Genomic DNA, 14,306 nt, shown 5'->3' on the forward strand with positions numbered 1-14,306 from the left:
TGCTTTTTCCTGAGGACCTTTCCCTCCTTACTCCTCTTCTTCCTCGTTTCCTCGTTCCCCCTTTTTCAGTTTCCCCAGCTGGTCCCCTCCCTAGTCTCTCTCTGGGGATGCCCTGCCTGCTTTCTCTTCTCCTCCCTTGATCTCCCCTCTCTTGCTCCTTCTCTTTTTCTGAGCTTCCTTCTTCCTCCGTCCGCCTCTCTGCCGCAGATCAGGTAAGAGCAGTTCAGGGCTCCTGCTCCGTTCTGTGTTCCTGTCACCACCCCACAAGTAAAAATAACTTCAGCCAAGCCTTAAAGGGGAAATATTATTACAGCATACACAAAACAAGGCAGGACAAGCACATGCCACTGCCGAGCCCAAGCGAAGAGCCCACGCTCTCTTTCTTGCTCTCTGTCTCAGCTGGAGTGGTTCCCCCCCTTGCCTTGCCCACCACCAGCTGTGCTGCGGGGCAGCCCGTGCCGGTGCCAGCTGGCTGTGTGGTTCACTTGGGTGCCTGGTGTACTCCCTGCCCTACCTGGTCACCCACACTCCGCCAACACTCCTCAGGCACCTTTCCCTGCTCATGGGTGCTCCATCCTCTTCCCCTGTGACATATCCCCCCTGTCATTGCAAAAGCAGGAGAAGCAGCAAAGCCACCTGTGCAACCCCTCCTGCGCCCCTCACCCTGCTTTCCCTCCCTGCCTTCGCTGAGGCTTTCCGGAACCACTGCAAAGCTGTGGCAAACGGCAGTTGCCTTGTGTTTTGGGGAGGCCCCTTCCTCCCCGCTCCCCCTCCGCCAGCAGAGCTCCTCCGAGCAGGGCGGGTGGGCCCAGTGCAGAGCAGCAGCACTTGCACAGTTGCACGAGGACCACAACCTCCCTGTTCTCAGGCTCGGGTGTTTCCTGCTCTCTGCAGAGCTGCAACAAGGTTCACACTTTTTTTTTCCTTTTTCTAAAAGCATCCCCCTCACACCACCATGACCTTTGGCCCTGGCTCTATGAAATGTAAACCTCACTTGCACCTAGGACTTTCCTCCTCCTACTCTAAGAGAGAGGAGAGGTTGCTGTTGGCTGGGTTACATGGCTGGCAAAGGAAGTAGCAAACGAAGCCCAAATGAGAAGCGGTTTGCTTGTGGGCAGAACAGGCAAGCAGAAAAGGAAAAAGAGGCAGAAGGGCCACTCTGCCTGTGCCTCAAAGCCTAAGGAGCAGTAATTTGTGAGCTGCTGGGCTGTGCTTCTTGGTAAGAGTCAAGTCTCCAGTGAGTGTATGGCAAAGTGGCACTGGCAGCTGTTTTCAAGTAGGTATGGGGTGAGGGAGCACCACTCTCCCTGCCCAAAACACTAGGCTGCTCTAAACCTGTGGCAGAGCACATCTGATCCCCTGATCCACTTCCAGCACCTATCGCAAAGATGCAGCAAAGCCCTGCCCAGATTCTCCCTGGCTGCCTCAGTCGGTGGCCAGGCCCTTCCTCCCCTGCAGTGTCAAGAGACCCACTCCCAGCCTCAGGCTGCTGTTTGCCAGAGCAGATTCCCCTCTTTGCACCCCTGGAACTGCTTCCAAGAGGCAGCCTGGGGGAAGAGGAGGAAGTGCTGCTACCATCAGCAGTAAAGCTGCAAAAAGTCATGTGGGGCATGGGAGCGAGGTCAACCCCTGCTTCCCATGGGCTGTGGGGCACAGACCCTTGCCCACCGCCTCTCAGTGGGGAGGGAAGTAAGCAGCACCCAGTTTGCAGCCTAGAAGTGATTGTTCTCAAAAAAGGAATTGAGAACTGCTGGGGGAATTCCACCATCCCAGCTCCCCGCTCACAGGAGTGGGGAAATCACTGCGGCAAGGCTCTCCCTGGGTGACGGTGGGATGAACTACAGGATTGCAGGGGCAGAATCTGAGCTGGAAAGGACCCTGGGCAGGGTGCAATACAGTTCCTCAGAGGTTAGGGAAGGTGAGGTGTGAGAATGTATTCCCTGGGTCAAAAGGCAGAGGGACAGGATCAGGAAAGAACTCTTTATTTCCCATAAATACAGCTGATTCTTCGCGCCGGGCGTCTAATTTTAAATGTTTGTTTTCTTTCATTTACAGAATTCTGCACTGAAAATATATACAAGTCTATTCAAGAACCAAACAAGATCTGCAAGGAAAAAACCCATACAAAACCCTTAACAGACCAGAAAGGGAAGTAAGACACAGCAGAACCCCAGCACAAAGACTTTGCTTCCCCTTGTCCTCTACTGCCTGCTGTGCCCAGCTTTGAGACACATCACCTTTGCTGCCCCGAGCCAAGAGTGCAAGGCACTCCACTTGTCTCCACCTCACAGAAGCCTCCTTCTGGCTCTGACAAGCCAATACAGGGCACAGCTTGCCTCTGTTTTCTATGCTCAGGCCCTCTCAAAACCAGCTTAGAAATGGGAAGCAGCTCCCGTGGTCTCATGTCCCATGAGGAATCAGGATTGCTTGGGATGTGCCATTCCCCAGTCTCCTCCGTGCCTGCAAATCCCCGCTCTTGTGTCACAGTGATTAGGTGGCTGGAGTTAGCCCCCTCCCTGCCACAGGGAGCCAGGCCTGCCCTCAGCTGTGGGCAAAGGTGAGCAAGGCACAGCTGAACCCCCCCCCCCCCCGTACGCCCCTGTGAAGAGCTTAGTGGTGATGGGCTGGGCTCCCGTCTCTCCCTGGCTCCCAGCCCATCACCTACCCCACTGCGAAAAGACACTGAAGAGCTGAGAAAGCTCCCCACACCTCCAAGCTCTCCAGTCCAGCCAAAGTGGAGGAAGACTAAGTGCTGCTTCCTCTCCCCATCTGTCAGGAGGCTGCAAGGAGACTACCCCCTATAGTGTGCCCCTCTCCAGCCCCTGTTCTTAAAGTTGTTATGATAGATAAAATGTGGGAAGAGTGCGGGCCATCCCGCTGTGGGGGTTCAGAACTCCAGCTGAAAGGGGCTGGGAAGGCACAGAGCAAGCCCTTCCCAGCCCCCAGGGTGGGACCCTGGGGCTCACCTCTCACAAGCAGCTCTCTAATCTCTAAGACAGAGAGATGTGATGATCACTCTCCCTGGCCCCCCCAAAGCAAGGGCAGCTGCCTGCTCTCTGGTGCTGGAGAGATACCTAGCCTCTGTCCAGCCTTGTTCCATACCAGTTCCATACCAGTGTGATCCCAACAGATAGGGAAACACTGGGGCCCAGCTCCAAGGAGGGGAGAAGGGGGGACAAGAGGGAGCACCATAGAGCACGAAGTAGCTGAAAAGCTGGGAAGTGCAGAGGGAGCAGAAAAGGATCTTCCTTTGCTAGCCCTTGCCCTGGGCTGAGGCTGTTAAAGCTCCCTGTCCTTGTTCCCCACTGCACCTAGAGCAGGAAAGCAGGGTTAGAAGAGAAGCTGGACAGACTGGGGAGGGAGTGTCATCTTCGGAAGAGCAGGGAAGGCAACTGTTCACACACACGAAGCTTTCCACTCTGCTCCTAGTCCTGTGGGACGAACATCTCCTGGCATCTCTGCTCTCCTCCTCGAGGCACGCTCCCTCGGGCCCTCGCCTGACTGCCTGGAGAACAGAGCGTGAGGAGCAGCCCCCCACCCACCCTCCCATCTCCTCAGGCTGCTCCAGCCCTGCAGGGTTGGCTTCCCGAGGAATCTGCAGTGTAGTGCCTGCAACATGTGGCTCTAGAGGTTTCCCCAGGACTCTGGTGGGGGAAACTGGTCCACATCCCCAATTTCATTGTAGGTTTGCTCTCCCATGGTGAAGGTCAGCTTGTACCGTAGCCTCACTTTTTCCTGGAAATGGAGGAGAAAGGATAAGCAGTCAGAAGGAGGGGAAGAAAGGCATGAGGCACAAACCATTTATGTCTCTCAGACAATGCTGAGAGGGAACGGGGACAGGGTAAGGAGGCTTTGACTAGGCACCAAAACCAGCCTCTGCTCGTGCCCCAGGGATGATGCCATTACCTTCTGCGGGTTAGCGAGCAGCAGGACTTGGGTGATGGCACTGGGGTGGACAATGGGATTGAACGCTGGCAGCTCCGTGCCTGAGGGAGGCTGTAGCTTCACCTTCATTACCTAGGGAGAGAGAAGAGCATCCCACACTCCTGAGTGACTTGGCAGCCAGAAGCTCTGCTCCTGTACTTGGGGAGCTTCCACTGTCTAGTCAAAGAGAAAAACATTGTGCCAGTTCCCGCTAATCTGAAGGCAACACAACTTGCTCCCACGCCCACAGAGCTCTCTCAACCCACCCGGCTTTTCCTGCAGAAGTAGAATCACGCTCTTGCTCAGTCTGGGGACCTCAGCCCCAGCAGTTCCCTCACCTTGGGGACGGCAGACTGAAAGACAATGTTGCGGATGGGCTGCGGGGCCGTGCTGAGCATAGAAATCACCACCACAAGCACATCAGGCCTCTCGGGCAGGGCATCCTTAGCAAAGTGGAAGAGGACACGGAAGCCATGTTGATCATACACTGTCACAGGGAGAATGCTGCCTGTGGGAAAGGCAGGGACAGGCAGCAGTCAGCCAGGAGGGAATTGGCCCCATCACCCAAACTCCATGCAAGTGACAGAGACAGCATTCCTCCTCAACCTCCACAAAATCCAACAAGCAAGAAGTTTCTTCACGTTCTTCCCCTCCATGTGTGCAGTGTTTGTTCCCCCCATGCCTGCCCCCCTCTTTGTCCCCAGCTCACTGGGTTTGATTGACTCCAGAGGCACAGTGATGTTGGCCAGCGAGATCTCCTGGGGCAGCGCAGTGGCAGGAGGCCGTGGTGGCACTGCAGTACTTCCTGCTGGTGTGGTGGCAGCTTTCGGAAGTGTAGCAGGGGCAGGCAGCTCTGAGGTCAGGGGCAGTGTGGGGTTAGGGGAAACACTCTGGAGCACAGGTGGAGTGCTGGAATTGTGGGCTGTGGTGCCAGAGCTGCTCCTGTTCTGCAGATCCCTCAGGGTGAGCCGAGGGGGTGGCTGCTGCTTCTCCCTGTAGGGAAAGAGCAAGGAGTGGAACAGGGCATTGAAGTGCTGTGTCCAGCACCCCAGAACGGGAAAAGATGGGGAGAGATGCGAGATTGCACTGCCCCTGCTTACCATCGCACTTGTTGAGACTCTGGAGGCAAAGATTGCTGCAGCAGAGTCTTGCCCAGGAGGTCCAGGTCATCCAGGCCACTGCTGCTAGGAGAAGGTTTGGGGGAGGATGCACCGGCATCTGCTTTGACTGGTGGTGTTGCTGTGATAGGGGTGATACCGAGCTCATTGCTATCTGATGACTGTAAAAAGAATGCACAGGAGAGCCCTCAAAGCAGGGTTGCATTTCAGCACCAACCATCAGATCTGGGATCTTTCCCTACTTTTTCATTTATTGCTTTTACTACCCTCCCCACCCTCTGCCATGGCTCCCAGCGCATTACCTGGAAGCTGTTCCAGCCACTGGTGTCACTGGCCTGGGCAGCATGTGGTGCTGGGTCATTCAGGCCTGCCAGGAGTAAAAGTAAACATGAAGCTTAGCTATCAAGTGGGTAAGACCAATAAACGTGGCCTGAATAAGAGAGACGAAGCAGGGCAGAACCACCAACGTGGTCTCCATCTCTGGCCCCCATCCTTGCATGGGGGAGAGCCTGGAAGGTGATAGTAGTTTTTTCTGTCCAGAGATCCTCATTTGCAGTCTAGTTCTCACTGCAATTGGCAGAAAAGTGAATACTACTGGGCTGACAAGTCTGGCTGACCATGTTGTCTACTTCATGCTGTTGTACTCAAAACACTCGTCTTAGCAAACAGACACCTTGCTGGGCAAAGAAGGACTCTAAAGCCTTCTAGGATTGGGTCCTCACAAGATTTCCATGTGAACAGTTCTGGAAGTCCCATGCATCTGTTGTCAGCTCATGACTTCAACACCAAGCAGTAAACATGAGGAGCTGAGGGTGACCCACCCTTGTGATCCCATCTGGGGATGGCCATTGCATCATGCTTGATTTACCTGCCAGGTCAGTTTTCCCAGAGCAAATCAGTGGGGGCATCCCTGCAGGCTCTCTCTGACTAGCTAGGAAAACACCTTGGGACTGAAGTTCAGAGTCATAGCAGGGTCTTTCCCTCATGCTAAATGACGGACATCTCTTTGTCTTTCATTATTCCCCTCTCCCAGAGCTCTTTCTTATTAATGTTGCTGCCACAAGAAGAACCACCCATACAGACTATCCAAAGTCAAGGAGAGAATAAAGAGCTTTTGCTCTGGATTTCTCACCTAAAGACATGAGTTCATCATCCAGCAAGGAGACAGAGCCAGCCTGGTCAGGCATGGGGACTGCTGAGCCACCTGAAACGGTGGGCAAGGCTGGGTAGGAAGGGCATGTTGCTGGAAGCTCCAGGCCAGACAGATCCAGAAGCGCTGAGGTGCTGCCTGCAAAAAAAAAGAAACTGAGAATCAAGAACTTTTACCCGGTCCTTATACAGTGTGCTGAGGCCAGTTCCCATCCTTCCGCACACCTGGGAGAGGGAGAATGCCCTGCTCTCCCTTCCAGTTCCCTCTCTTCATGCATCAGTCACCCTCACATGCTGTTTTCTCATCTCACCAGCCCCACTCTGACCTGCTGCAGGTTTCACCTTTCCACTGCTCTCAATCTCCTCTTACACTGCAGGAAACCAGCAATAGGGTCTCTCTGCTTGATGTTCCTGTCCCCAGTTCCCCAAGTCTCCTCACCTCGAAGGGGAGCAGCCACTGTCTCCCCATTGATCTCTTCTCCCCGTACAAGCTGCTTGTAGAGATTGATCACCTGTGTTAGATTGTCATTGGCTTGCAGGATCTCCGCTGAAATGGAATAGGTGGGAACTAAGTTTGAAAACAGTCAAGAGAGTGACTTTTATACCCTGATTCTGTCTATTCTGTCAAAGCAAGGCCCAAGGAGTTGCAACAACCCACTGCAGAGAGGGTGTTTGCCATTGTTGCTGCAGAATGCACCAGGGTACACTGACACCTCCACGGCAGTCTCAGCAGGAATGAGAAAGGCCAGATTTGTTTACCCAGAGCTTCATCATTGTCTTCTGTGTCACTGGCAAGGCGGAAGAGCATGGGCCTCATGCGCTCACAGCGCTGATACAGCTCCTGGAGGAGAGGAGAAAGGGGTGCTGAGGTAAGCAGCAGGACGCTCAGCTGGGGCTACAAAATAGGCAGGAGGACAGGGGGATAAGGGTCACCCATTTCTGCTATGCCCAGGGAGGATGCTGGGATGGCCTTCCCTCACCTTCATTAGGTCCTCATTGCTTTCTGTTGTCTCCCCCTTGCTGTAGTTTGTCACCATCTCTGTCAGCAGCTTCACATTGTTGTTCACCTCCTCAATGGCATTCACTCTCTTGGAGATCTTCTCCATGCGCTTCTGGTCCTGGAAGGGAAGCACATGGGGAAGGATGTCCTTGCTCTTGGCTATAACTTGGAGAGGAAGCCAGTCAACCTGGTCTAAGGCACAGCAATACTGCCCTCAAAACAGCTCCCACTCCACTGAAAAACTCCAGGTTATCTCTGGGCCATAACTTGCCAAACAGAAGGAACTGCTGCAGATCTAGTGCTGCAACAGGGCTTGGGCCACAGAATGCACCCAGAGCCATTCCTCCAAGAAGCCAAGGGATGGCAGAAACCACACATGGACTCTTTAGCAGCTGCTACAGCAAAATTCTGGGCAGAAGCTCTGTATGTCTGCATGAGGTCATAGAGCCACTGCTCCTTTAGTGCCAACCATCACGACCCAGACCATGTCCCCCCAGCTTCCCCCTTTCCCAGCCACACCTCCTGAACCATCTCCTTGATGAGCTTGTTAGCAGCCCGGAGGTCCTCGGGATGGGAACTTTTCAAGAGCCGAGCCAGTGTCTGCAAAAGAGAAGGTACCTCTGAGCCCAAGCTGAGGGGCGGCAGCCAGAGTCGCTCTTGCTACACTAGAGCCAGTAGTTCCCCCTGCCCCAAACCTGTATCTGGCAGAAGCAGTGGACAATGCCAGCTGTTTACAAAGCCCAGCCACAGGAGCTATCAGAGACCAGGGAGAGAAGAAATAAAACTGCCCTTCCTTTTCCCATTATGGTTCTGTTTATGTGAGATAGGTCTTTCCCTGAAGATTCCCTGCATTCAAACCCTGCTCCTACCTGCCTGTTACCCACCACAGAGAGTCCAGAGTGCAGCAGCACTAGCACTGAGACAGAGAAAGCCTGGTTTGTGCAAGAATTACCATGGGATTGCAATGGACTCAGACCTCTTAACATGCCTCTTTTCAGGTGCAATTGGTGAAGAGGGAGAGCTCCCACCTTCTCTCCCTCTCCACAGTCAGTGAACAGTCCCACTGGCCACCTATAAATCCTCATCTGCAGACTCTGATCCATGGAGGCAAAAGGTGTCACCTGCAGCAAACTGGCTGCAGAACTAGACCCAGAGGAGCTCAATACTTGTTTAAATGTATCAGCACTGATAATGCAGAAGTTTGCCTGACACAATTCCAATGGAAAGACAACAAAGGATGAGTCCAGGAGGGTATAAGTAGTTAGGCAATAAGCAGATTGCAGTACTGGGGTGGGGAAGAGATAACACCAGCAGCATCTGGGGCTGGATTTAGACCTTGTGGCCAGGTAACTCAGCTAAGTCAAAGGTCAAACAGACCCATATGCCCCACCTCTGTCCGTTTCCTTTGTCATGATTTTGGAGCAGTCCCTCAGCGTTCCTGTGATGCAATTTTCTGAAGGAGAGCATGTGGAACAGGGGCCTCCACATTAGGGGGACATGAGATACTGGAGCAGGAGGATATTGCCTGCTGTCCCTCTCCTTGCACAGAGCCCTCACCTTGGATTTTTCTTCATCATCAAAGATGATGTTCTTGGGCCGAGGGGGTGGCGGTGGAAAAGGAGCATCATCGGGCAGTTTTGGGTCACACTTCACAATTCCTACAGTAGACACCAAGGCAGAGATCAGCAAAATTCACCCATTTGGGGATGGCACCGCCACCCAGGTCTTCTTTCCCTAGTGGCCCACCAAATCCAGCTGGGACTGATGGTGTGTGGGTTTGCTCCTGTTACCCGAGACCCTGGATAGTGTTTTCACAAGAACTCCCCATAAATATCCTCTCTTAGAAAATTCCAGCATCTACTGCCAAAGCACTCATAGCCCTTCAGCCCCAGACCTTTCCAGGGCCCCATCTCCCACAGAAGCAAGCAGATATGTCCTCCCACCCAGCAACTTGGACCACCAGCAACTCCCTCTGCCCAGCTAGGAGCCCCAAGACACCCAGTCCTTCTCCTGATCCTAGTGCTGAGCCAGACCGATGGATGTTGTGGGTCTGGGCACAGGGAAGGGAGAGCTCATTTCAGATTCTGTCCAGACAAAAAACAAGGGAGGGCAAACCATCCATCCACCTTCCCCTTCCAGACCTTGTTTCTTCAGCATCTGGTAGGCTTCTGAGATCTTCACCTCGTGGGGCAGCCCTAGTGTCCAGCTGTACATCAGCTCCAGGATCTTTGACTTCACTTTTTCTGGTGTCCGGCTGCCAAGATACTAGAGGAACAGAAAAAAGGTGGCTTTAAGCTGATCTGAGCCGTTGCAAGCTTGGCCTGTTCCTCCCCTCTCACTCCCCAGGAGAAGTGAGACTATTTCCAACGGCACAAGGAGGAGGAAAGAGGAAGCAAGTAGGGAAGCTCATGAGGGCCTTGCAACACATCCTATGCTGTGCCTGGTTTCCACAACAGGAAAACAATAGGTGTGAGAAGTGCTGTAGCAGCAGCCCCTTAGCAACACACAGAGATAGGTGGGAAGGCTCAGGCAGGTCTCTGTCCCCTCCTTGTGAAGAAAAGGGTCCTGCCAACAGATGCTGCTCAGCAAGGGAGCCCTCGAGAACAGGGGACAGCAAGGCTGGGAGAGAAACGACTGTGGTTAATGGTCTCCAAGGCAGGGCCCAGTGCCTGGCATCCTTTAGAGCAAGGTGAGCCCCAGATGACCAGTACACAGTAGGGAGATATCCAAATGCTACAGCTCTCCTCCTGCCATGCAATCATCCTTCACCCTTCCCCTGTGGGTCTGCTGGGAGTTCCGGTAGTAGAAACAGTGCATGTACCACCAGAGTCTAGTGGCTTAAGGTGGAGGACATGCTCTAGGGTGCCAAGCGAGAGGACTTTAGGATGCTGCTGTCACTGTTCCTGGTTATTCATCACTGCAGATCACAAGCTGTGACTGGCAGACAAATGTTTTCCTTAGTCATAGTCTTTGTTCCGTTAACCCTACACTTGCTGGTGTTCACTGTCTTGATTGAATAGGGGAGCACACACAGCTTGTTCTGCTGCAGGAACAGCAGCATCAGCAGAGGAGCAGGTAAAGACTTGGTCCTTCAGATGGACTCGCCAGAACACCACTGACCAGGCCTGGGCTTGTCCTCCCTGAGTGTCTCAATCAGGTTGGGACACCCCAGAGAGACATGGTCAGATGTCAGAGCTGGGGGAGGTTCCCGAGCACATGCAGCACAGAGCCCAACAGCAATGCAGAGAAGGTGACTCCAGGCCCGCACGTGAGCTCAGCTGTCTCACAAGCGCTGGCTGCATCATGTCTAGCTGGCCCTCAGCTTCCTACATCAACAATCAGCCTGGAACAGAGGGGTGAAAACTCACCTTCCAACCAGGAAACTCAGCAGGGAACAAGGACTAGATCTCATATTAACACTGTCCTGTTTTCCCTACATTCCAGTGGCTGTCTGGCCTTTCTGCTCAGCCACCACTTTTTCCCAAAGCCATCCTGTCACCAGGAGTCCTCTCTAGCACGATGCCCTGAGACCCACCTTGGGTGACACCACCTTGATGAGCTCATTGAGGAAGCGGAACTTGCCCACCTCGTCATGGAAGCGTTTGCCACAGCTCTTCATGCAAGACTCCAGCACCTGAGGAGAGGGGACAGGTGAGTCCCAGCATGGGGACAGCAGCAGGATCAGGAGGCAGCTCCCTCCTCCTTCACCAGGTGTGGGGCCCGTGGCTCCTGTCACAGCAGCAGAAGAACATCCCCTTCCCCCCATCCCAGGGTGGTCAAGCACCCTCCCACAAAGAAACAAGATTTTCCTCTTTGGAGCCAGTTTTTGCAGACATGGCTCAACAGCCCATGGAAAGGGCTACCCTTAGAGAAGTCATACCAGGGTTTCACAGTGTGGATCCACAATATGATTAAGGATCATAGAATCATTTGGTTCGAAAAGATCATCAAGATCATGGAGTCCAACCATTAACCCAGCACTGCCAAGACCACCATAACAAAAAACAAAAAGCTTCCTATCAACAGGATACGATCTTAGGAAGTAACCAAGTAACCTCTCCTGACTTGTGGAACCACCTTTGCTCCCTCTCCCACCCAAGGGCCCAGGTGCTCCAGGGCTTTCTTAGAGGGAATTCAAAGCTTCCCATACTTCTCCAGTAAAGCTGGAGCATCTCCAGGCCCTGCCCCTCCATCTAGTTCTACAAGCCTGCAGATGCCCTTACCGTGAGGGCCTGGATCGCTTCCCATTCTTGCGGAGACTGGATCTTGTGGGCAAGAAGTCGGGTGGCAAGTGGAGGACTGGAAGGAGTGAGGGGAAAAAAAAAGCTAGGCAGTTATTGATGAAAACCCTGGTCCCTGCCTTCCTGTCTTGGAATCCAGGGGTGAAAAGCATGTCGCAAGTTGAAGACACTGATAAGGCACCAAGACACCTCAAAACCTGGGGGGTACCTTCCATTAGTGGACCAGGACCCCCCCCACCTACCCTTACCTTGAGGGCCTTTGTGCCTATTCAGCTCTTGGGACAATCCCACTGGATTTTACTGTGTGAGGGATCACAACTAGGCCCGTGACCTGGAAAGGACGAAGCACTTACCCCTCCAGCTCCTTATTGAGCTGCTCGCAGAACGCATTGATACCATCCCAGTCCAGGTCCTTGTTCAAGGGGTTTGTTGCTTTGTCTGCGGGCCGGAGGAAGGGACGGTAAGAAAAACCTCCCCAGGCGAGGGGCAACGTCGATCCCACTCCCTCCCTGCCAGCTCCACCAGGTGCAGTGGCGGGGGATGGTGAGGGAGGAGAAACACGCCGGTGTGCCCTCGCCCCTTCCCTGCCCTGTGCACAAACTCTCGCCCCCTCCTCCCCGCTGACCCCCACGCGCCCGCCCGCCCCGGGCTCACCGCAGTCCCCGGGTGCGCCCACACCCACCCCCCGCGTCGGGCCCCGCACCTGCCCGGAGCCGTGCCCTCCACACCCCGCTACGCGCGACCCCCGGCGTCCCCTCCCTCACAGCCCGCCCGCCGGCCGCGCCAGAGAGAGCGGCGGGGCGGTCGCGACCGCACTCACTGATGCGCGCCTCCAGCGTCTCGGGCTCCATGTCGGGGGGCCGCGGCTGCTCAGCGGGGCAGCGCCGCTCCGCCGCCCTCCCGCCGGGCCCGGCGCGGCCGCGCCATGGAGGGCCCCGATCCCTCTGGCCACTGACACCCGGAAGTCAGCGGCCCAGAGCGTCGCCCCGCCGCCAGCGCGCCCCCTGCCGGTGCGCGCCCCCGCTCCACCATGGAGCTCACCCGCGCGGGGGAAGGAAAGGCGCGGGACGGGAAAGGAAGCGGAAGGGCCTCTCGGAGAAGGGCACGGAGGGCAGGCGAGCGCGGGGCGGGGCGAGGCGCCGGAAAGCGGCCGCCGCGCGGAAACCACTGGGCCGACCCTCCCCGGAACAACCCGCATACTGGCAGGTGAAGCCACTTCCGGCAAAAAGACCGGGCACTTCCGGCTGGCGGCGCGCGGCGTCCTTTCAAAGGACACGGGCTCGCCGGATGCGGCGCATGCGCAGTGCGCCCCCGCCCCGGAGATGGAGGGGGACCAGGTGCCGGCCCGTAATAAATATAAATATAATATAAATGCTAGTAAGCGAGCTCCCCTGCCGTGATCTTTAAGTAGCAGGTGATCTCCTGACCTTCTGCCTCGCTGAGCAGCGTGCGTGTGAGGGGATGTCGGTGGAGCCCTGGAGAGAGCTGGAGGGTTCCAGGAGAACAAACTTCGTTTGCCCTCGTTTTTCTCGTGGCTCTGGCAATCTAGGCCAGCGCCAGCTGTGACACTTGACACCGCCTGTTTGCTCTCTGCTCCAGTGGCCCTGGCAGGAGCAGCGCGTCTTCTCCCCGACTCGCTGCCTTCGTTGTTTACTTTCCTGCACTTCAGCGCTGGTGGAAGGGACGAGCTCGGCGAGCTCTGGGGAGCCTCAGCCTCCCCCTGTGTGAGGAGTGCCCTGTTGGGTTGTCGGCGGTGGTGTTTGGGGCTGGGGCTGCCAGGGAACGTCGGCGATAAGAGCACAATGCAGCCTATACAATGCAGCCTGTTCGGCGTTCCAGCGTCTGATCCTGGAGACAGGCGTCTGAGCCGGAGCCGTCCCGTGCTGGGTTACTCATTTACAGTGCTAATCCCATGGTTGACGAGGGAACTGCCCTGTTGTCACACCTAATGGCTTTTCCTTATGGATAGCCATTGTTTCGGTGGGGATTTTTTGGCCATTAAAAAGCACTTATTTTGGCGCTTGAATGTAGTTCTTTTTTTAACTGTTACTGCCTTGCATCACAAAGCCCTTTTTAAGCACCTTTCATAGAAAATTGCAACATCCTTCCCTCTGCTCCGTTCAGGCACGTTTAACACGTGTTATTTTAATCTTATGAGTCAACCTTGCCTGTCAGTACTACCTCTTTGATTTTTCTGAGAATCCTGAAGTCATCTTTAGGAGCCCTCCAGGTCATGTACCATCTGCATAGAAGGCATGCATGTCTCTTCTCCACCCCCCACAGCGATGCCTCTGAAGGAGGAGTTTAGCAGGCTGGTGTTTTACCTTTGCTCAGGTTTCGGTCTGTCTGAGTCTCAAGCTTGTTTGTTTTCCTACCTTTGGCAACACCCAGTAGTTAGCCAAGTCCAGGATGAATGGAAGGCTGCACCCACTTTTCAGCTGGTTGCAAACAATGGCGAGTGAACTCGTGCATAACAGTCCTGTCAGCAGCGACCTTGCCTTTATTTCTCATAGATTTAGGAGTCTCTTTTCCCTTTGGTTACATCTGCTTTTCATATAACAAGGACCCTAAGTGCAACTGAAGAAGAAAGAGAGATCGGAGTCTGAATTTTGCTCCCTGTAACAGTGGTTAGATGTTGTGAGGAAGAAGCTTTCTCACTTCCCTCGATTTATTTTTACCGACAGATGGAATTTCCAACTAGGTCTGGACGGCGTGAGGCGCTCCATGTGGTAATTAACACCGCTCCAGAGGGAAAGTACTGGAACTATAATTAGCTTATAGCCAGATGCGGAGGAAAGTGATGACGCCAAGCCAGAGGCCTGGATGAGCACAGCTCACGGGGACAGAGGGGTGCGGGTCCCGGGTTTGGCACAG

At 54.6% G+C, this 14,306-nt stretch overlaps 1 protein-coding gene across 1 annotated transcript; it reads right to left on the minus strand.

The window, feature by feature from the left end:
• Window positions 1-3,545: 3,545 nt before the first annotated feature.
• GGA1 (golgi associated, gamma adaptin ear containing, ARF binding protein 1) lies at window positions 3,546-12,518 on the minus strand. The gene is made up of 17 exons (XM_027715102.2): window positions 12,253-12,518; window positions 11,786-11,870; window positions 11,415-11,490; window positions 10,727-10,825; window positions 9,333-9,456; window positions 8,749-8,849; window positions 7,711-7,791; window positions 7,172-7,309; window positions 6,951-7,032; window positions 6,631-6,738; window positions 6,175-6,330; window positions 5,345-5,409; window positions 5,025-5,203; window positions 4,634-4,917; window positions 4,263-4,432; window positions 3,907-4,017; window positions 3,546-3,735 (listed from the first exon to the last, which is right to left on the minus strand). Exons 1-17 carry the CDS (start codon window positions 12,281-12,283, stop codon window positions 3,625-3,627), a joined length of 2,001 nt encoding a protein of 666 aa, XP_027570903.1. The 5' UTR covers window positions 12,284-12,518; the 3' UTR covers window positions 3,546-3,624.
• Between the last annotated feature and the right edge of the window lie 1,788 nt (window positions 12,519-14,306).

This window comes from Pipra filicauda, unplaced genomic scaffold (assembly GCF_003945595.2).
Source record: "Pipra filicauda isolate LSUMZ 115617 unplaced genomic scaffold, ASM394559v2 scaffold384_size681814_pilon, whole genome shotgun sequence".
NCBI lineage: Eukaryota > Metazoa > Chordata > Aves > Passeriformes > Pipridae > Pipra > Pipra filicauda.